Source organism: Cololabis saira, chromosome 11, assembly GCF_033807715.1.
Source record: "Cololabis saira isolate AMF1-May2022 chromosome 11, fColSai1.1, whole genome shotgun sequence".
NCBI classification, from domain to species: Eukaryota; Metazoa; Chordata; class Actinopteri; order Beloniformes; family Belonidae; genus Cololabis; species Cololabis saira.
Genome location: NC_084597.1, coordinates 33,300,100 through 33,323,789, shown reverse-complemented (window position 1 = coordinate 33,323,789; position 23,690 = coordinate 33,300,100). Strand labels below are relative to the sequence as shown.

The following is a 23,690-nucleotide window of genomic DNA, read 5'->3' as shown; positions in this document are numbered from 1 at the left end:
TTTTAACAAATGTATTATAATTGTTCTTTTTGTATTCATGTTTGAGTCATCTTTATCTGTTAGAATGCAACAAAATATAGTGAGAAGAAGCTGTTTTGGATTACATTGTGCAGGAGGCAAACTGAGACACCAAGTGTGTTAATACAAAAACCCTGTCTCCATCCCCTTTTAATAAGCCTTTAATTATAGATACAATCAATTCAAAACTTGTACAATGCAGATGTCAGTTCAAAATGACAGAAAACATTACGTCACATCGTTTCTGCCACAGCTGCTCTCGGTTTGAGATAATCAAGACGTCCTACTGTTCATTGGGCGCTCCATGAACAATAAACGTTGAAACCCTACAGAAAAGAAGTGGATTCTCATCTTCTAACAACTGTTTATTAGCGTTTATTATTATTAAGATGAAAAAAGTGATTATGGAGCGAACTACCCTTGTCAAGGATATCAAAGTATTACAGATGTGGAGGTAAACTATCAGCCAGTAGCGGCCAATATATATGAGAATAATGAGTAAACTTTAAAGAAAGGACAGTTTTTCCACAGTAGGTTCAACAGAATTCTCACAATGAGCCCACATTTATTTTTCATGAATACATGTAAATACTTGTGTAAGGACTGAAATTGCAACAGAGATCCTATTAAATCAGACCACAAAAAGAAGACAATTTCCAACTGAATTAAAACAGCTTTATTAGTCTACACTTTAAGAAGTCATAAATGTAGGATAGTTGGAAAGTCTATGAATATTAATGTTTGAAGAAGACAGAAATTCTAACAGATTGTTGTCTAGTGAGTATGCTTTGTTGATAGCAAGCAGAAGAAACAACATGTATGCAAAAATAAAAAGTACAACTATATAACATCACTAGTGGCATGTAGAAACTTCACTTTCTCCAAAAAGCCACTTTCTGAAGAGACTCAATACAAAGAGGCTTATTTTGGAATACACAATTGTCATCACAATAAAAATTTGAAAGAAAAAAAAAAAATACAATATGATCTGTAAGTAGGAATGCAGACCTCATGATGTGTTGAAGTGTTCTTGGTGGAACCTTGTTTGGGACCACCCTCCCTCTGAAGGTGCGAGGAGCTGGTACAATCTTAGGTGGCACTCATTTAAAGAAATCAAAACGTGGATGCAAAGGCTTTCACTGGAATCTGGCAATACGCACATAAAATTAAGTCTACAAATCAGCGAAAGACACTGTTTCCTAACAGGGTTCTGATTTTGAGTCCAAATAAAACCGATATGCATGGGACAAGCGGGTGAGTAACAAAACAACCTCGAAACTAAGACCACACGTTTGCTTCAGGCTGTAAAACACTGACTAAACCCTGGCAAGTCAAATACTTTAGGAAAGAAAAAGGAAAAAAGAAAGCTACGGACCAGCATACATATAGGACAGTTGGACAGATGAAGAAGTTTAACAGAAACAAAAACATCACAGCATTAAATTATTGTCTCTGCATGTTTATTTATTTGTTTTTAATGTCTTTTGTGTTTTTATCTGTGATTTGGTTTCAGCTTACAAATGACTAACAGGTAGATGACTAAGAAAACTGTTTTTTGTTGTTTTTTTTTCTTAAAAAGTATTCTGGAAGTTAAAGTGGGCTGAACTAAGACTGAGACCTGCTGGATAAGCATTTTCTTATATTTCAATCGTTCCATTTTCAGGCTGTTGAAGTGGATCCTACCAGACAAGTCATTGGATCTAACATTTCCCTGCCGTGTCTGAAATTTTAGCAGCCGAATTGCGTTTTGGAGAATTGAAGGTAATTGTTGATATATTAGATTAAGTGTAATTATTAGTGTATATGTCATGCTACATACACATAAGTCATCATCAAGCTGTAATCATTTCAAACAGAGGACAAGACAAATATTTTTAAAAAATGGGAGGAAGGTTTGAACATTTTAAATATATTTGCGACGTATATATAAAAACAAATACAAAAATGTAGCTAGAAGATTGTGTGAAGAAAATAAAAAATGTGTAGTAAAACTTGCTTGTTGAACACTTAAAGCTTGAATACTTTGAAATACCAATATACAAGCTGGTTTTTAGATCTGAAATCTCATTAAAACTCAAAATAATGCATCAGAAACACAGTTTAAGGACCATCATTTGTACAGTGAATGGAGGGAAAAAAAAATAAAATAAAATTGACTTCAAATGGGCTTTCATCATTTCTATCTGCGGAGTTCAGAGCATATTGTATTTTACATGAAAGGCAACTTTAAGGGTGCATAATTTGGGGCAGTGCAAGTACAGTTATAGAAACTATTTCATATATTAAAGTCCTACAACGTAGGACTTTTCCTATTGATAAATTGTCAATTGGAAAACTGTGCATCAGTTCAAGAAACTTGTGCATTTTCAACATATGTGGAATCTCAAAGATAAGCATTTCTTATCATCTGTCAGACAGAAGTAGGCCAATCTGGTGCTAAATTGAAACCCAGACAATGCTCATTTTGTAACTGTAAGAATGTAAGAGAAAGTGTAAGAGCATGCAGGGAGGTGAATCACGCCGAGATCAAAGAACCAGGTTTCAAAACAGGAGGGAACATTTGACTGAGTCTAAGTCCTTGTTTTTTTTAAAAAACGGGCTGGGTGAAGTTCCAGAGGTGTAATACATTGTATGGTCTTGTTAAGTGATTACATGTATCTGTACTGGGCAGTCATTGATCTGATTTTACAATGGAAACTCCTAGAATAAAGTAAGGAGTTGATTTCTTTGATTCACCACACACTCGTGGTTGACTAGGTCAACTTACATTTAGTAAACAGAGGATTATATATGTTTCAAAATAAAGAAGTCCTGTGTTTACATAATATTTGCGTGCACCATGGGAACAGGGAATATTTTTCGTTTTATTATTCTCCCCTTTAAGACCTGAAGACCGCGCAGTCCAGCAAAGACAGTGTTTTATCACAACAATAAGACCAACTAAGGAAGGGGGAGGAAAACCTCAGATAACATGGAATGGATGTTTGGTTACCAGAACCAGGAAGGGGTCGTGTCCCAGGCTGGAAGTCGACTTTGGTTGAACAGGAGCCTGGAGTGGCAGTAGTTGGTCAGCCAGGTGTAAAACAACAGAAACACTGACACTGACGAAAAGTTGTGCTGTGGTGGGTTGATAGTGAAGAGTCAACTACTGAACTACTGAATGGACAGACTGATCTAAAATTACTAGGTAACATGCTTGATCCCCGAAACTGCTGTTATCTCTCTGGAGAGAATAAGGATCTGTACTGCTTCAAGTGTTTCTGTTTTTGATCAAATAGATCTCAACTGGTCCGTTGTGATATCACTCTTTTTATTCAAATATTGCAGCTTGATTTAAATCCTTAGGCTGATGATAACTACAATGTCTACTGACATTGTACAAACCATTGGAATTCAGGTCCATTGACCACATTACTGATAACATTCCACTGTACCCGTATTTTCACGGCCATAAAAGGCGCATATAAACGTCTTATATTGTTTTCAAAATGTGCGGCGCGCCCTCTAGCGCAGTGCGCCCTATGTGTGTTGTTATTATAAGGCGGACGTAGTTGAGACCACCATGAGAACGTTAAAGGGGGAAGTATGGGCGTGTATAAAAGAACAGGTATGTGCTTTATGCAGAACATTGTTGTCTTAACAACCCTGAAAAATGGCAAAGAGACACGCGTATGAAGCACAGTTTAAACTGATGGCTATCAGTACGCGGAGGAACATGGAAATCGAGCAGCCGCGATAGAATTTAAGATTAATGAATCGATGGTTCGCAAGTGTAAATACACTTGTATTCAGCCCAGCCACATCACCAACATGGATGAGGTGCCGCTCACTTTCGACATCCCGGTGAGTCACACGGTGGAGAAGAAGGGGACCAGTACGGTAGCGATTCGCACAACGGGGTATGAAAAGTCGTGATTTTTAAGAGAAAGACTTTGCCTAAAGAGACGTTTGAAATGAAAAGGGCTGGATGGATGAAGAGTTGATGGAAGAGTGGCAGAGGCAGGTGTATGTAAGGCGACCAGGTGTTTTTTTCCACGCATCACCATCGCTGTTGATCTTTGACTCTATGCGTGCCCATCTCACAGCCGATGTGAAAAAAGAAGTGAAACAAATGAACGCTGCACTTGCTGTTATTCCGGGAGGTCTGACGAAGGAACTCCAACCACTGGACGTCGGTGTGAACCGGCCGTTCAAAGTAAGGCTGCGAGCGGCGTGGGAGCGATGGATGACGATGGAGACCACAGTTTCAACAAGAGTGGAAGGCAGTAGTGGGCAAGTTATGCCACAGTTTGCAAATGGATTGTAGATGCGTGGGCTAACGTGTCTGCTGGCACTGTTGTTCAAGCTTTCACAAAAGCCGGCATCATTTACGAGGGGCCGCACGGCACGGAAAGTGACTCTGACAACGATATTTGATTCGGTAATGTGCTTGTTTTAATTTTTGATCATTATTTGGTGATTTAAAAAATTTTACTTTGTAATAAAGACTTAAATAAAGCACAATCAAAGTCAGTTTTGCTCCCGCTCTATTTTTAAATATGCGCACTTGTATGTTTGTGTGTGTGTTGTTGTAAGGCGGCGCGCCATATGTGTGTGTAGACTGCGCCTTTTCGTTCTGTGCGCGGTATGGCCGTGAAAATACGGTAGTCTATTAGATAAGTCCCCTCTTAACAACCCCCTTCAGGTCCACTACATGACATTTCTTTATTTACTTTAGTTTTTTTTTCATAATGTTGTCAGTACATCACTTAAGACTGCATGGTAGTCTCTTTAGGACAAACCGCTCAAACGTTGTGAAGTCTCACCCTGTTTAAGACATACTTGAGCATCGCACCGAGGGTGAACCCATTTGAGTTAACACCTTATCCAGCCACTGGAGGGGGCCGTTAAGATGCAGCTCAATCCAACAAGGGGTGCTGGTGACAGTTTGACGCCTGTGGGAATAAAATGAAGAGAGAAAATTAAAACAAGGTCAGGCAGAACATGACCCATCTGTCCGGTAAAGATGTGTAAGACAAATTAAACCATATTGATTAAGTGAGTCCCGGCTCTTGAAGAACTTTGGACTATTGACAAGACCCTTTCACTTGATACTGGTTATAACAGATACCCAAATAACCCATTAGCAGGAAGACAATAATAAGAGGGATTGTTGTGGACCGCTGCTCTTCCTCAATTATGATAAAGGGATATTGAGTTCTGTCCAGATAATTAAACAAAGCTGACTGCTCAGTGGTCTACAGACAGGCAGGAGCAGTGACTGTTAACCCGCTTAGCCCTGGCTGGCGAGGACTGCCACCAAAAACAAAACAAAAAAAACACTGTTGTCCGGCTCCTGGGTCAGCACAGCACAAAGCAAAGCCAGAAGCAGAACAGATGTTTGTTGGGTGGATGGGACCAGAGACATAGGTACAGACAAATGCGCTGTAATCTCTCACGTTTTACAACAAAAGGAGGACTACAAGAGAGATTATACACATACAGTGCAGATGAGAACATGCAAAAGCTCCAAAAAGGGGATGGGGGGAGCAAGCTACTGCCATTCCACCCACCACCCCCTCAAAAAAAAAAAAAAATATTCACATCTTGGTCATAAGTTTTGATTTGCACAATTGTGAACTTCATCTGAAAAAGTTCTGAGTTCAAAGGAAGGAAAACTTTTTTATATCCTCTCCTATGCAAGTGTTTCCCCTCCTATGTTCATTTCCACAGCATTTTTTCGCAAAGCAAAAGGAACAATTCTGAAATTGGAAAAAGGTGCAGATGCAGAGGTGTTGTCATTGAACAGTGTTTGTATGATCGTAACTCTCCTAGAAGACCTGTCTTCAAAACAAATTAGAAAGAGATCTCGACTGCTGCTACAGCTGTTGTGAAAAAAAGTCAACAGAAAGCGAAGGCAGCGGAGGATCAATCTGTCTCTTCCTCCCTCTACGCCATAGACTGTTAAAAACAATTACGTTAGTCATGTGACCCATTGGTTTCTGGAGAGCTGTTTCAAAGCTTTATTTTTCTTCGTACTAAGCACAGCCATGTTGGTGGGAAAATGCCCACAATATCTCGATCAGTTAGTCGTGGCCACCAGCGCCATCAGCCAATTTCTGCCGAAGCATCCGCTGGGCAGCCAGCCGACGTTAGCAGTGGAATATTCCCTTGAACGTCTTGACCCGATAGTGAAATCAGACATTACTGTCATGTTTAGTCGCAATTTCAACTGTAATTGCTTCGCTAGTGCAGTAGCGTGTCAATTGTGGACGAGGAAGTGATAATGGCTAGCCATTGCATCTTCTGACTGCCAATCATATTAGAAATAAATGTATTGCTTTATATAAACTCTCCTGGTGAGGTACACAAAAAAAGAAAAGAAAAAAAATTCACCCCCCTCAGAGTCATGGACGTGAAATCAAAAAAGTGTCCCGCAAGTTAGATGGTTGGGGCTCGGTGCACACAACCATGCCATATTGCCTTTTTTCTGGTCATGTGACAGACACACCCAGTGGTGTCGGAATGTGCAAATGCAAGAAAAATTTTCATTTGCTAGTTCTTTGTTTCAGTGTATCTAAACTTTTGGTCTGTACTGTAGGTATTTAAATAACCAACATTTTTTTAAATACCCTACAGTACAGACCAAACGTTTGGACACTTCCCCATTTGTTTCAATGAGACGGTGTGTCCAAACTTTTGTTCTGTACTGTATGCGAGAAATGTTTCTATTACACCTTTGCGCTAAACGGGACTATCAACATATCAAAAACAACCACGTCATGAAAGCGTATAAAGGTTTGTCTGACATTTGATCGTCTTTTCAAGTTTTACATGCTTCCATTACAGGTTTTTCTTCGCAATATTTAGGTTTTGTACAAATCTAGCAGTAATGGAAATGTGACTGACAAACCTTTTTTTTTATTTTGTCCATGTACGTCACTACAATGGAAGTGCAAATACTGAGCTTTAATCAAGTTTTTCATGGGTTCAATTGCTCCATTAACCATTTCAACCAACATCCATTTTACATCACAGCCGTGCCAGCTGTGCAGAGGTGATGACAGACCTAAGGATTTCTCCCTCTGTAGCTCCACTTTTCTCCTTTTTTTCTTAAAACTTGCAACACAAACAAAAAATTCATACTAGTATTTAGTATAAACAGTCTCATTAGTATCCCTATGAAGTACAGCTACTTTGTAGCAGCAGGAGTTGCCAGAAATGTCTAAAGCCTAAAACATATTTCTTAAAGCTTTCCTTAAATATTTCCTGAAAGAAGTATTTAGAAATCAACCTTCAACTTGAATGCTACCCATCAGTCCAGCCATACGAATAGAAAACACGCTTACAGTTCAAAGGACTAGATAAACGCAGTTATGTGTGAATTTCTAGCATAATCTGTGAATTTTCCTGTGCAACAGGCCTGTATTTGTTGAATTGCAGTGCTAAATATTGAGTTGCTTGAGAGTTTTACACACCTGTACTCTGCTCCCCAGCCCTTGACGAAGCTCATTCTGATTGTGCACATTCTGGTTAGCTGGTACACGGCCTCAAACCCCTGATTGACAGACTGGGCCAGCAGCGCAGCAAACTCCTGGTTGTTAAAAATCTTCAGATTGCAGCCTTAAAAGAGAAAGAGAAGTACGTGAGGTGAGTAATCCCCAACCAGTTAAAATCTGACAGTAATTCATCGGAAAAATAAGGTATACAGTTCAATTATTTTTTTTTTGTCTGCATATATATTAATGGTTAATACCAAGTTTGGTAAAACCTAAAGCATATATATGCATTTTATTATATAATCTAATCTATAATGCTTTTTTTATTATTTTTTTTTGGGGGGGGACTGAACCAAGACTAGGCTGCTGCGATTAACAATACAATTCAATTCTAAAGTAAATATAAGTGATGAACACACGGCATTTTAGGCAATGTCATTTTTTATTTAACGAAGGTCAAGTCTAATCAGTGAATAAGTAACCAGACCCCTTATCGTCTCCACAGGAACAAGAGGGACACAAGGCTGTCAGTTGCTGCTAATTGGATGTGCTTAATTAAGTAATCATTTAACAGCAGAAACCCTAGGACCAACATTTGAGTTTTTACAGTCTCCTGCATGTTAATTGTTTGTGACGGTGCATTTAGGAAACTTTGAACAAGTATGAATTGTTTAAAAAAGACACCAGGAGAAAGCCTTGTCTTTTCTTTTTATTAATTTTTTTCCTGGAACAAGATCCTTTGGACTTTGAAATGTTTGACGATAATGCACAACACCACATTTGGCCAAAAAAAAAACCAGCATTTCTGCACAAATACCTCAAATGGACTCTCAAAAAACAAAAGGTTTTGGAACTAGCCCTGTTGGGCCCTGGGTGCCTTGCAGTCGATGAGTCGACCGCAAACTCATCTGTAGACTGAAGTATTTCTGGAGTCGAATGAGAAGTCATGCAGTCTGAGAGAAAGACTGGCCAAAATTGCATCATGCTACGAGACAAAGATCTCAAACACATCAGGAAATCTACAACAGACATGATGCATTGAAGACTTGTGATTTCATTTTATCATTTCCTTGAAAGCAATTTGAAAGCCCAAAGCAGGGGCTTTTGGGCAGGAATAACATCTTCAAACTTCCATGGGCCCAGATGAGTCAATGTGTGGGTGGCTGTGAAAAACAATGACTACGTTTACATGCAGTCAAAATTCGGGTTATTACTAATATTCCGGTTACTGAAACATTCGGAATATTCCGTTTACATGCGTGAGCAAACAGGGTTATCCCTGTATACATGGTAATTAATCATTCAGGATATCTGGATCAAACCAGCGACGCGCGGAGAACGTCATGACGCAATTAGCGTCATTTCCGCTTCTTCTTCCTGTATCCAAATTAAAAACAAATGCTGCTTCGCGCAACTTTTCGGTCACCTTCTTGTAAATCTTGTTATTCCGGTACTTTCTACCGTCTACAAATGCCAAAATGTTCATATCCTTCATTACATTTATGAAGTGATTAGTCTCCTCCTCACTCCAAAAGTGTGGCGTGGTCTTGCGTTTCTCCATGTTTAGAAGTACGTCCTGGACTCAAAAGACCAGGATTCCTTGTGAACAGAGCATGAGCAGAAAACAAATTCCTGTTCCGTTTGGCGTTTATATGACCGAATATTCAGGTTTTAAAAGGAGTAACCCAGGGGTCATATTCGGGTTTTTAAAAACCAAAAGGGGTTATTGGTGTTTACATGGCCGTGCAAATTCGGGTTATTGCCAATATTCGGGTTTTAAAAGGGTTATTGAATGCATGTAAACGCAGTCAATATCATATTGTGGAGGTTGTTAGTGACTCTCTTTAACTTCATTTGGTTTTGTATTGGCTGAGAAAAAAAAAGTGTTTTATATTGTTCTCAGTTCTCAGAGTTGTGTTTTGTGCTGATAATTTCTGAGCCTTATATGATGCTTAAAGCTTTTGAGATGGAGTGCGCTCTTTAATAACGACAAATGTCACCTCTGTGCAGCACCAGTTTGGAACCCTGATCTGGGTTGACAAAGGGGAAAAGAAATTGCATGGTATCAACCTGGTGGGATCTTGCAGACTGTGGCGGGGTGCCAGCCGTAACGCTGATTGCAGTTGGGACTCTGGACAAAAATGGCACTGTCGCTGAGGCACTCGGCAAAGACTTCCCCACCAATGTAGTACAACCTGACTCCGCGACCTACAGAATTTTAAATAATTAGAAAAAACAAAAAACAAAACTAATGAAAAGACTTACTGGTGAGGTCGGGGGAAAAAGTTTTAAAATGTATATTTAAAAGCAATTTCAACTGAAAATTATTTTTTCCCCCTCTTTATTTAAAAAAAGATTTATACATTTTAAGTCATTTTCTAATGGTGTAGTTAAGAAAGTGATTGTCAATTATTTTTTAACAGTTTAAGTAACCCTTCATTTAAGAACCTTTTAGAATCCTCTTTAAGTCTCCAATATTGCTCATGTCGATGTAACGGACCTGAGAAAAACTAAGAAAAACTAAAAATGCAGCAGAACGTGCATTGGGAAAGTTGCAAGGACTGAACAACTTCTTTGCCATCCCAGTGTGTTTTTATACCTATATGCCTCCTTGTCATTTCAACAGTTGCATTTCTGTTAACGTTGCTGAGAAGCCCTAAACAGAAGCGTTCGGAGTTGGAGGGGTCGGTGAAACCGTCAACAGTCAGAGACGGCTGGGAGGCGTGAAATGTCTCTCCAACGCGCTGGTTCAGCTCATAGTAGGCTATTGAGCACCAGAAAGCCGGTTCACTGTAGGTGACTGGCTGAAGGTCTGAAAAGAAATAAATGATAAAAACATGTTGAAAGTGAATCGATCTGCATTTGGAAACCCTCATTTTTGTCCATGTTTCTTTATTGCATATTTTTTGTTATTATTTTTTACCTCCAAAAGTTGTAAAGTGGCTTGGGGAAGGGGAAAAAAAACCTAAAGAAAAATGCCAAATAGAGCCATCTTACCTAAGCCATGACTGACAGGTGACACGGTGCTCGGTGACATTTCTGCTGGCGAGCCTGGTTATGAAAAACAAACACCCTGTTATACACCTTATTGCTGTTATACATTTACATACACAAAATAAGTCACATTTCCATTACACTTTTTCGAAAACGGAAAAAAATAGGCAAATTTCGTAATTTGCTATAAAATGTTGCGCTGCGGTTTGGGGGTGAGGGATGTCGATCGGTGTTTCTATTGAATGGACAGAAACATCTTCTGTCTTTGACAAATTATTGTGACTGCCCTTACCGCTGTTGGGAAAATACTCAAATGGTGAAGGCAGCGGATGACCATTCAAATGATTATTCAAAGACAAAGCCCTTATGTAATGCACAGTGATAGCACAACAGCTTTGTATAAATGTGGCGTGCAAATGCAAAAAGAAAACATTTCCATCACACTTTTGTCATAAACTGGATTATTGCATAACCTGAAAAACCACCATGTGAAAGCGCTAAAAGGTTTTTGCGATATTTGGGATATTTTTTTCCCCAAATCAGAGCAGTTTCCTTTACAGGACTTCTTTATGATAGATATTTAATATTTCGCGCAAATATTGGGGTAATGGAAACACGACTATACATGTGGTTTCCAGTGCAAAAAGCAACTTAAAAATATCTCTTTTTAATCTACTGGGAAATTAAAATGTCGGCGTGAGCAATGGATTAAGACTTAAAGCCAACTTTGCAGCCAGCAACAGAACTTCTGCACATTATTCCGTCAATCTACCTGATTCCATACTTTGATTCATCTGCTGATCGCTGGTTTCTCCATCTTCACTCATGTAACCAGGAGGAGGAGTGTCTGCAAAAGCAAAGCAAATAAATCAAATGCAATTCACACAAGCCTCTGCTTGCAACTGAACCTTGTCTTTGAGTTTTACATAAAAACATTCTGTGGAAATCTGTTTTAAGAATGACATGGTTATTTACTCAAACAATTTTTCTTTTTAGAAAATGTAATTTGTTATCTGTTTTCAGTGTGAATACCTATCAAACCTGTGTGTTTATGTATAAGTTTCTATATTCATCTCATGACCTGCCACTCCAGCTTCCAGAATTTTTTTAAGTTTTCCTCAGACATCCATTCATATCAGACACGACACTCAAAGAACTTTCACCTTCCTTTATGCCGGACTTCAGACAATCAACGCACTTTAAAATACAGAGGACCGGCGCTATGGAACAATTTACCTACATCACTAAAATCAATATCTTCACTGGCTTTGTTCAAAAAACACTTGAAAAAAATCATTTTTTAGTTAAGATCAGAAACACATCTGGAGTTTTTAAATTGTACTTTTTTTTTCATGCAATTATACTTAATTTTCCTTCATTTTTTTCTCTCCATCTTTCAATAATTCAGTAGTGTTTTTCTTTTTAATGTTAAATTGTCTTTTTCTGTCTTATATTATCTATTTCTATATTGTGTTTTTGCTTTTGCTGTTGTTTATGTTTGTTTTATAAAGGGGAGGCATTTTCAGAAGCCTTTTTGGCTTCCACCTCTCCTGCACAATGCTTCATTTGACCTTTGTTTTTTTACTGTTATGTTTTATGTGCAAAATAAACTAAACTAAAAATAAACTAAACTAAACTAAAATGACCGTCCCCGCACGCACGCACGCACGCACGCACGCACGCACGCACGCACGCACGCACGCACGCACGCACGCACGCACGCACGCACGCACGCACGCACGCACGCACGCACGCACGCACGCACGCACGCACGCACGCACGCACGCACGCACGCACGATCCAGGTATCGTCCACGCCAGGAGGTCTCATAGCCCGCAGCTACAAGGGTTTCCTCCACAGAGACCATCCCCCCCGGACGGATAGAGGAGTCCACACCACAGCATTGAAGCCGTGGTGCAGAGCTCCACAACCATCCAGGCCAGAACCACCCCCAGGACGACACCCCTGCAGGCAGGTTTGGGCAAAACAGGTGACATCTTTCAGGGTTGTTTTTCTGTGATTTGTGCTGTTCCTTGTCACTAAAATCATGAATCCAATTGCTACATACCTGCACAAAAACAACAAAACAACCTGTTTTTTGGGGGATTTTTTTATACTTACCTGGTATATAATTGTTTGGAGGATCTATGCCTGCAGGGAAGTTGGTGTTTTCAGGAATGGAGTTTGCAAAGTCATCTAGCGGTGGAAGCTCTGTCAGTATCTCTGTGTGACGGGGCACCAATACTGGAGGCAGCACTAGAAGAAAGTAGCACCAGGGACAAAGCCAAGATTTATTATAACAATCAAAACTGTGTTATTATAACCATCGCACAGAAGCACAACACCCTGCCTCATCATACACATCAGTTACTACAGTTTATGCTGGACAGAAATGTATTTCCAAGAACTAAAACTCAACACTTGTAGTTGCTACGAACGCCATAATTATACACTTGTTAGGAGGTCATTTTGAGGACCATGGCTTGAAGTAATCAGAGCAAAAGCTATTTCAAAAGAAAGAAAACAGTTCTCAAGGATCATTACCAGGCGTCTCCACTCTCTGGTAATGGTAGGGATTGACACATACTTCATCCTTCTTGAGGTTAAATGCGTACTGGCATGTGTCAATGGCCCTGAGCTCATGGTGGCTGTGAAGGTCGGGCCATCTCCACAGGCGGCAGTAGATGACATGGGGGAGGCCCTTACGATGAGACACTTGAAGACGCCCATCCAGAGACCTGCGATGGCGATGAGAGAGAGAATGGCAGAAAGTTTAAAGATATACCCGAGCGTCGAAGATTGAGCAGAGACTGAGAATGGAGTAACAAGAGGTGTTTATGCCGTCTTGAGCTTTGGTGTGATTCTCTGCATCGAAGCAATATGAAAATAAATAAAATAAAACATAGACACCGACTGGTGAAAATGAGGAAACCACTTATGTTGTGCAACTTGTTTAACAAAATTTTATAGCCACATTAGCTGTCTGATCTAAAAAACTAACACAAAATATTGTTCTACGTTTCTTTGGAAATATACTATAACTAAAATAATTCAATATAAAAAGTTATATGTCAACACATGCAACATCACTTAACCTTCACCTCAAAATGAACCTGTAAGATATTTCCATATTACTTCTTAAATACAAGTCATTATTGCCTTATTGTTTTATTAGTGATGCGGTTATACTATAAGTGATCTTTCAATGACAGTTTCAATGCCTGATGAACCTAAAACAAAGTGATCTTGCAAACGAATAGATATTGGCAATGTAGATTGCAGAGACAAACAACGGTTGTTGCAACAAGTGAATATTAATTTCTGCTGCAAAACTGTTTGCAGGGATCAAAGTTACATCTAACTGTGTGTTTGTGTGCATTCACCTGCTGTGGTCAGGGTATCCGTACATGCCTGCAGAGTCCCACTGGTCTATCGTGTGGCCTGAGCCAAGACCCCAAAACTCTGAGCAATTGCTACAGACACACATCACACACAGACACAAACACACAACAAGTGCAAAAGAATAAAAATAAAACCAAACAGATGGTAAACATGAGGTGTTTCAACTTAGTAGAATGAAATCACAGATGTAAACAGGTGGTCTCTTAATAACAAGAAAGGTGGGGGGTAAAAGCAAAACACAAAACCCACCTTCTGCTATTCAATAAGAGACTAAGTGGATGATAGATGATTGTGTGACAAATCCAAATCAGACAGATGTGTGTGATGTGTGGTGCGATCAGGTGATGCAGAAGGCGAGAGGGGCGGAGCTACACTTACACATTAACACATTTTGATGGCAGAATAAACCAAAATAAATGTATCTTCTGGAAAGTGTAAATAACTGAATCCAAAAACACACACTGTAAAATGTAAACAAATAGTTACATAACTAGTACTTCCTCAATACAAGCACCAAATAACAAAATGTTTAACATTTTTCTTATTATTGCGCTTTTAATTCAAGCAAGCCCCTTACAGTCGTAAAGTACTATCTAAGCTGCAAACAAGAATAAGAACTAAGAATATAATAAATGTGATGGGCAGAATGTCAGAGGGAATACACAAGGATGCATCAATGAGGACATCAATTCAACAGACAACACAAAATGTGTGAAGACATGGAGAGAAAAAAAAAAAAAACACCTACAACACAAAACTGATTATGTACACATACAAAATGTGGGACTAAGGATAGTAAGGAAAGCACACGCCGACTCTGCGTAACTTATTCTGGCTTTTATCGGTGAGTACAGAGAGAGGAGATGCTGTTATACAGACAGGCATGGCAGTTACTTTGCTCTGATCAGACTTTCTATCTCGACACTTATCAACTTACTCACTGAGCGCTGCAGCTACAAGTGCCAACTGATTTCCGTCTCCTCTTGTCACTTAAAGGTCAAGAGTAAAAATCACTACCGCATCTGGCACTTAATCTTGCAATTCTGCAGCTCATGTAGGAAAGGTAAAACGGCAGGAATAAATCAATTGGTTCTATACGTGTTGAGCTGGATTATTTTCAAAACACCATTTTGATATTTTTATGGAGAACCAGTGCACACTAAATTAAATCTTATTTGAGACTAATCATTCGCATCACCTCTCCTACCCACAACTAAGCTTCCCAAACTCGCCACCTCTACACAGCTAAGCTGTTACAGTCTCTTGAACCCATTTCCTACTTTCATTCAAATAGCAACCTACAAATGTAGTCTCCTCATCACCTCACAGTCCACTAGGCATCCTTTTGACATCTTGCACACAGAAAAGTTGCTGTGTGCAAGACTACAACAAGACCTGAACCAGAGCAATCTATTTGAGAGTTCAACAGCCATAAGTTCTTGTGTTCAAAGTGAAGAGAGCCATGTGTGAAAATCTGGAACGTGATCTGTTCAAAGCTGCTGTTTTCTTTTTTTTTTAAGTTCTACATCCTGCCCTTAATGGTCGAGTTGATCCAAGGAAAAAAACAAGTAATTTTTACTGAGCTGCTATCAACCGAAGGAAAAATTATGCTATTAATTAAATCAATTCAAAATCACTAGAGTAAATGCTTAACAGTAACATGTCTTTTAGTTGAAACTTAAAGGGGACCTATTATGAAAAACACGTTTTCTCTTGCTTTAACATATATAAAGTGGTCTCCCCTCAGCCTGCCAACTCAGAGAAGGAGGAAAGTAACCAAATTCTGCAGTGTCTGTACAGCCGCCCGGATGAGCCATCCAGTGTGATGTGGATCTACGAGCCGGTCAGATTCTGCTCCCGTCGTTACGTAACGATGGGAGCGATGCGTGAAACCACACCCAAAACTAACTCCGCCGGCTGGAGCTTCCGCCATTTTTCCATAGCGGTGTATCGCGTCATTCAGGCAGCCAATCAGCACAGAGCCTCATTATCATAGCCCCGCCCACTCAGAATCCCTCATAGATAATGAGGTTAGAGAATGGGAAGATAAAGACATGGCTCAGAGGCTGAATTTCTAATTTATTTAGCAAAAACAATCAAAAGCTTGCTTTTAAAGACATTCAAGGCCCGTTTAAAATAGGTATTAGATGGAATAATAGGTTCCCGTTAAGAATGTCTTCTCCTTTTTTTTTTTAAATCTGGTTTTACTGTGATCCATAAAATAAAAGAAAGAAAAGATCTGGCAAAACACCTGACTGGCCATTTCTAATTATTAAAGCATTCCTACTTGTTCCCTTCACAGCATAAACATCAAACACTGACATCATCTAAAGAGCTGAAAAAAATACAAGTGGTTAACCTGCACCGAAACCACACTAAATATAAAACCTCATGAGGAGGTAAATGACCTCCAAGAACAATCATAACCTTATCGGTTCCACTTCGGAAGCAACTATCTAATCTACATTCCTTGGAATGAAGAAACAGATCTGCCACCTTACAAATCTCACAGACTTCTGCTCTCACACTCCTCTTTCCCTTTCAGCTTCACATTTATGCACAAATGTTCAACCATTTCTCCAAACAACAGGCTAGAATGTATGAACACACACAGAATATGCTGCAATGCCACCATGATAAATGTTTACAGTACTTTACCTTCACCTTCAATTACTCATTTCAGGTTTAACATTAATAGCAATATTCACTGTATAAACTATTTACACAACACTAATACCAACTCATTTAAAGCCCTGAGCACTGAAAGCTTTTCCACTGTAATGTTTAACAAGGATGAGCTGACAGAAATACAAATTGGTTCACTTTACAACTTTAAAATAGGGACAGGTATTCTTTTTAGGGTTTCTATACAATCTATAACATGCAAGAATGCGATACCGTATCCAGAGTCAAAATTGTACTTGGCATCAGTTTTCTATGTGTTTGTGTGTTGGGAGGAGCTACCGATCTAACATTATGGGTTTAATGCAACCAACCACAATGTCAACGAATCAAGACCATTTATAATTCATTCTAAAACTAAATAACAAGCTTAAATACACACTTTTATCTTGATTAATTTTACGTTTTAAGTGGTAAAAAATATTCTGGCATGTACATTTTCCTCAGTTCACCTACCAGAGGCAAAAAGCTTATTTTGAAGACTGCATAATTTTCAGTTCATTATCCAGTACTGTTAACCTTTCCAGAATAAAAGGGGGAAAAAGAAAGAGCACATTATCACTGGCCTTGCATCTCTTTCTTCTCACCTCCAAAATGCTTTCACAAAACTCCTTATATTAGGCAGGAATAGGGGGGGAAAAGTCAAAACAATTATGAAAACTCAACAGCAGTTATGGACTGTGTAGCCAGATGCGTACTAGATTTACATGGATTAAATCTCTTAGTTACATGAGATTGTTGCATTTATTTCCATCTGTTTTTCCATCCGTCAAAAATGCACCTGAGACGGTAGGAAGCTCATCAGAAGTTGAGCTCAGTAAAAAGATAACTAATATATGCTGAATTGTGGGCATAGAAATGTATAAAAAACCATATTCTGTAACTAATTATATATGTATTATTTGTACTTAATTGAAAGTAAGACAAGAGGAAAGTAAAGAACACACAACACTGAATATCTTAGAGAACCTAGAAATCGCAAGCATTTATACATCGTCATCTGAGTATGCAAATTTGCCTTTGATAAACAGGCTTGCATGCATAAAAATACTCTAGCTTTCCCTCTGTAAACAATCATTTAGCCACTAAACATAGGACTTCCAATTTTTCCAAACTTTTCAAGCTGATGAAGGCATAAAACACCTCTCATACATACTGTATAGACAGGAAGTACACAAATGCACGACACCGGTTACACAAAAAAAAAAAAAACATAACATAAAGCACAACGATGACTCAGCAATTTCCTTGAAATTGTGTGGTTAACTACACCAAAGGAGCATTTGAACCATGGTGTCTTAACTATTTCTGCTGATTAACTGTTAAATAACTAGCATTCACAATTAAAATTTTAAAGTAATTGCATTCCTCTTTTATTAAATTCCTCACATTTTTAACTCTCTCCAATGGAAGCACTGAGATGAGGTTTAGACGCTCAAATATTCATAGTTGCAGAACACTTTAATGTAAGCATAATCAGAGATCAGACAGAATTAATCAGAAACATTAAAACTATCAACATGCATATGGGGAGAATGCAAGGTAAATTTTTGAGCATATGGCCTAATTCATTGTAATCAAGTCAAATACAAGACGTTTATGGTGGCATCATGTGCAGACCATCTGTTTCCTCAAGTCAGGTTTCACTTCTTTAGCCTAGCTAACCTATGGCACAATAGGTTGAGGAAGTGGACCTGCTGTTACATAACATAAGCTTCTCTTCCTGCAAGTGTTTGTTACTTTCATGTGTGTTCAAACACCTCGCTCATCAGATTTAGGGGTATTGTGGTATACCGGGTCCTGAGAACAGTGGATTAGTCCTTTTTTTTGTGTGTGTGTATGAATGTTTTGGCAGCACTAAAATGGTCAGTTGCATGGTTTAAATCACTCCATTTTTTTTTAGGTGAATTTATTTATTTTTTTGTCCAATTGTAACATTTTCACATTCTCAATTTTGTGAAAATATAATTGTGGTTTGCTTTGCTGACGTCTCATATCTGCAAGTATACAGGCATTTCAATTTCACCTCTAAAGTCTGTCTGAAGAACAAAAATATAACACTTTGCTTACCCTTCAACATGTCCTGAGAGATAACTTTAGTTGTGAACTGACACTAAACAAATATACTTCATTTAATTTGTAACTGTTGTGACAGTTACAGCATTGCGTGTTTGTGTGTGTATATTGCTATAAACATGTGCAGTCATATAATAAACAAAGCAGACTTTCATGCAAGTCTAAAGATTAAGGTATCAGAACAATTAAGAGGGGAAAGAAATTAAAAAATAAAATTAAAAAATAATCACCTGGATTCATCAGATACAACCTTAGATTAATGACATCACATGAAATATTACAAAAAAATCTGTCCTCATGTCAAATACAGTCAAATCTATGAGTCAGTAGTTTGTAAAACTGCTGTTTAGGCTATTAAAAAAACACGGTGGAATTTTTTTCTACTCTTCTGTTGTTTCATTAAAGGTTGTAATTATTTGTTAATGCAGAGGTGTCTTAGAGTTGCGGGTCATGCCTGAACTTTGACAGGACCATTGAAACACTTTTGATTATTTTCCTTTTAAGCAGCTCAGGTGCAGATTTACTTGTGTGCTTAGGATAATTGTCCTGTTGCATGACTTGATTTCTGTCATTTCTGGTAAGCTTTAAGTATACTGATAAATTCATGTCAACTGTATGGCTAAAAGGTTCTCAACCACTTTGATTGGGAGTCTTTCTCATGACCAAAAAAGATTTTTTTTTAATTGATCCGTCACAGAGCTCAACATTTAACATGCTAACTGAGGCCTGTACATTCTGAGATGCAACTCATGGGATTTCTGTCGTGTCTATGAGTACTGCGTGGTCTGACCTCAGGGTGAACTTACTGGGACACCCACTCCTGGGACGACTGCCAGCTGTCTAATGTTTTTCACATGCAAGGCTTTTTCTCTCAGTAATATAATGGACTGTAAATTGTATTGGAGTTGCCCTATAAACCTTCCCACTCTGATGGACAAAAACAATTACTACTCTTGGACCACTTTTTATGTAGTTACTCCTTGTGTTATCAAAAACATAAATACCACAAACTTGTAAAATGACAAGCCCTCTGCTTTTGTAGATTTGCTCACAGCTGCTGATGACCAATTAATGAAGACTTATAGATCAGCAGCTTCTACACTTGTAATTCCTGTGGCAGCAGTGTGAAAGAACTTAGATTTTCCAAACACTGCTTCCGCATTTTGGCTTAATTTTTTGTCAAACAGTGTAACATGTCATGTGTTGCTGAACATGTGAGGTTGCATCTGCTTAATTCTCAAGGCCTGCTTAAGATGTTTTGTTACCAGATCAAAAAGCTCTCTTAGATGTTACTCTACAAAGCAATAAATGTGTTTCTGTTCACCTCTCACCTGGGTATGGTGACACATTTTGTGTTGCTGTTCTGTGTGCTTATAGCCTTTTCCAGCTCATCCAGCTGGCCCGTCTTCTTGAGCTTCTTCACCAGGCTTTTCACTGCCTTTTCACACCATTTCTCTTCTTGTCCTCCTCCATTCTGCTCCCCAACTCCTCCAATTCCTCCTCCTGCTCCACCGCTGCCGGCTGGAGTCTTCTTCCATCCCAGGAGGCGTTTTACAACAGGAGGAGTAAAGGGAAGGATGGAAGACATGACAATTTGGGTCTAATTAAGCGGACCAGATTGTTCTGATGCTTCTTTTAATTTCACATAAAGTGAAAAAGGGTGAGAAAAAGGGAAATGCGATGCAGTTGAAGCCCCTGAACTCGTACTGGAGAATTTAATAAAATTAAGGCATTAGTCTTGAGTGGTTCTTAGGAATCTTAGAAGATAAAAACAAAAAGTAGAGGAGGTCATCCAAACCTAAGAAAAAGAGAGAGAAAAACATGAATCAGTGCTTGAATATGAAGAGAAAGACAGCAAAGATGATACAGAATGAGACGAGAGGTTGCATATCACTTCTTTATAGAATGATTAAATAATTTATGCCCACACACATTGTGTCTTTTCCACAAGCCAAAGCTGCCATTTCTATCGCAGCCTTGTGATCGCTGTACCTTGTGAATCCACCACCCTCGCAGTCACAAAGCACTACACTCCCCGCACATGGCTTTGAAGGATTAACCTACTGTGTTTTGTAAACATCTCCTCTCTGACTCTGTTTCTATCTGACCCTCTCCCTCATAAATACACTCATGACTTTCAATCATATTTCCCCCAAAATATGTACATTTCCTGTGAATTTTTTTAAAAGGGGTACAAAGTGCATCAGCCACCCTACTTAGAGCAAGAAAACATTGCTTGTAAACTTTAGATCACCACACTGAAATGTGGACGAATATATCAATATATTAGTAAAGAACAGCGTACACAACAATGGGAAGACTGAGACTATAATTATGCAACTTAATCATATAAGTACATCAACGTACATAGAAACTTTCAGCTTCTCTCAAGGTAAAATAGACACATAGGCACATATCAAACAATCCTAAGTGGCATTTCACAAACACAATTAGAAGTATGGGTGCAGATCTACTCAAGTATCCATCCCTACAGATGTTGTTCATACAGATGCAACAGCAGCAGCTCCTTACATTTGTATCATACTATAAATACACTTGTGTGTGATTTTTGAGCCACAAGTGGTTTGATTTATTTAACAGAATCAGAATGGCTTTTTAAGTATATTATTAGTAACCTATTTATAAACCACTTGCAAGCACATTCAAGCCCTTTTGTAAAACTGAGAAAGGAGCATTTATTAAGATGATTTAACAATCGCAAAGCAACCTTCATCATGCAGAATTTTAACAGTGTAAAATCCTTGCCAGTGGCAGGGTCTCGCAACAACTTATAATTCAAGGTTTTGAAACAGACACGAGAGACAAGAAAGATAGCCTATCATTTCTTGTCAAAACAAGTTCATGCAGAGTAAACTCAGACAGGATCAAAAGAAAAGACTCTTTAACTAAATATAGAGGGATATCTTCTTCGTCCCATAGCATAAATCCTTTGCATTTAGATTTGTGCAGCAACTGCTGATTAACAGCACTGTGTATGAGAGGCTACTGTGTGAACTAGGGCTGTTCGATTAATCGATTTTAAATCGTAATCGCGATTATGTAATTAGAACGATGTTAAAACGTGAAAATCGTAAAATCGTTTTTTTTTTTTTTTTTTACCTTGTCTGCACACATATTAATGATTGATTGAAATACCTCTCAATACCTGCGACAAGTGCCCCATCGGAGAGGCTCTTTAGTGTAGGAGGGGGCGTTGTAACATGCCACCGGGCATCCCTCAAGCCAGATGCGGTAGACCGGCTTGTGTTCCTTGCAAAAAACTTGCAAATGTGAATAGCAAATGTAATGACTGACATTACACACCTCTACCTCCTTCATGGGTTGCATTATTATTTAGCATGCAAAGACCCAGTTTAGTTTAATTAGAAAATGTCTTGTTTTATTTAATTGGAAATATAACTTACTGTATGTTTGCAAGTGCTGATTTGCTGATTTTTTTTTTCAGAGATAAAACTTTATATTTTATTATATTTTTTAAAACTTTTTTTCAACTTATTTTAGAGTTTTGCACTTTATTCATTAATTTTTGGTTTAATAAGAGCAAAGTTTGCACTTAAAGCCCAATGGGGCAAATGTTCAATAAAAAAACAGCATATTTGAAATCATTTCTTTGCCTTTTGTCAATTCACAAAATAATAGTAATCGTAATCGAAAATCGGATTTTGAGAGAAAAAAAATCGAGATTTTATTTTTGGGCAAAATCGAACAGCCCTAGTGTGAACCAAGTGATGTAAACGTGTATCCTCACAGGGAAGACGGGATATCTTACCTCTGGGTGATACTCTGAAAGTCCAAGCTCCTTCTTAGAATTAAATTCACAGGCTTAACCCTTGGACTTCTTACCAGCAGTAAACTATAAATGGCTTTCTGGACGATTTAGACCATTCCTGAAAATTACTAACCTTATTAAAAGTGCCTGTATTTTCTTCATATGGTCTAAAATATTCAAGCATGCCATCCATTAGGTTATCCTGGAGTAGATTCATGACTGCTCCAGAGAGATTCATGCTATGGTGGTTATGCCTTCAGCTAAAAAGGTTGATGCACAAAAGGAGGACTAACTTCGTGACACAACAAAAGCCTTTGTTGTTTTTGAATGCCAGGGACAAAAACGCTGTCCAATGTGGGAGCCTTCAAAAATGAGCAGAAAAGAGTCAATGTTGAGTCAAAAACGTGCTGATGGAGCCAGGAGAGACTCTGGTGCAGTTTATCAGCTCCTTTGGATAACAAGAGCCCCGGTATTTTGAAAGCAACATCTGCTCCAACGTGAGAAAACTGAGTGTTTGGTTTACTTCTGTGGGAACATGTGCACACACTATTAGAGAAATGAGCTAACGCCACCGGCGGAGATTCAAAACAGATCCTGGATTTGAGGATTTGACTTCAGGCACAAAAGGGAACCGATTTCATTATTTTGGGTGCCCTTGGCAGAGAGATGCAGAGAAAATGTCCCGGTTTCTTTTGTCTTAAAATTACCGATACCCCCTATATACCTCACTTCATCCCCCTACTCCTCCCCTCGTCCCCAAAAAGAAAAAAAAGAGCGAGAGAGGGAGAGAGTATGAAGAAATCTGCTAGCAGGCTTTGCTACTCTCAGTGACACAAACAGGTCTGTTGCATGCTGTCTCGTTGAAACAAAATCAAATCACTTCCTTTGTCAGAAGCGCACTCACCCAGAGGGGAGATGAAATGGCCTTGCAGGAGGACTCATGTGCCTGTGAGAAACCCCACGATGCTCATTTTAACTGCATATGTGGACAGACTTGTAACTGTATCGTTCAGCTCCGAGCCGCCGGGATGATGGCCCCTCATTCATAGCTCAACCGAACATGCATCGCTCCACGCAAAGCAGAAAGACGCTCCGCGAGGCCCGCCCACCGCCCACTCCCATTGGTGGACCAGAATAACCTGTTGCCAGGACCGAACACCATTGGCTCAAGGCTGTGTCTGTCATGCTGCACTACGTACGGAGGAATTTGTGCGATGTTTATCAGTGGACACCCTGTGTGTGTGTGTGTG

General features: G+C 38.9%; 1 protein-coding gene across 7 annotated transcripts; it reads right to left on the bottom strand.

Moving 5' to 3' along the window:
• Nucleotides 1–679: 679 nt before the first annotated feature.
• smad2 (SMAD family member 2) lies at nt 680–23,483 on the bottom strand. 7 transcript variants are annotated; one of them, XM_061734377.1, is made up of 11 exons: nt 23,345–23,483; nt 19,982–20,448; nt 13,874–13,963; nt 13,035–13,228; nt 12,612–12,746; nt 11,263–11,337; nt 10,494–10,547; nt 10,096–10,308; nt 9,567–9,704; nt 7,476–7,620; nt 680–4,952 (listed from the first exon to the last, which is right to left on the bottom strand). In XM_061734377.1, the coding sequence occupies exons 2-11, from the start codon at nt 20,236–20,238 to the stop codon at nt 4,829–4,831; spliced, it is 1,425 nt and encodes a 474-aa protein (XP_061590361.1). In that variant the 5' UTR covers nt 20,239–20,448; nt 23,345–23,483; the 3' UTR covers nt 680–4,828. The 7 variants fall into 7 exon arrangements, with proteins under 7 accessions (XP_061590361.1, XP_061590362.1, XP_061590364.1 ...); XM_061734378.1 differs by having other exon boundaries at nt 11,275–11,337; XM_061734380.1 differs by lacking the exon at nt 9,567–9,704.
• Between the last annotated feature and the right edge of the window lie 207 nt (nt 23,484–23,690).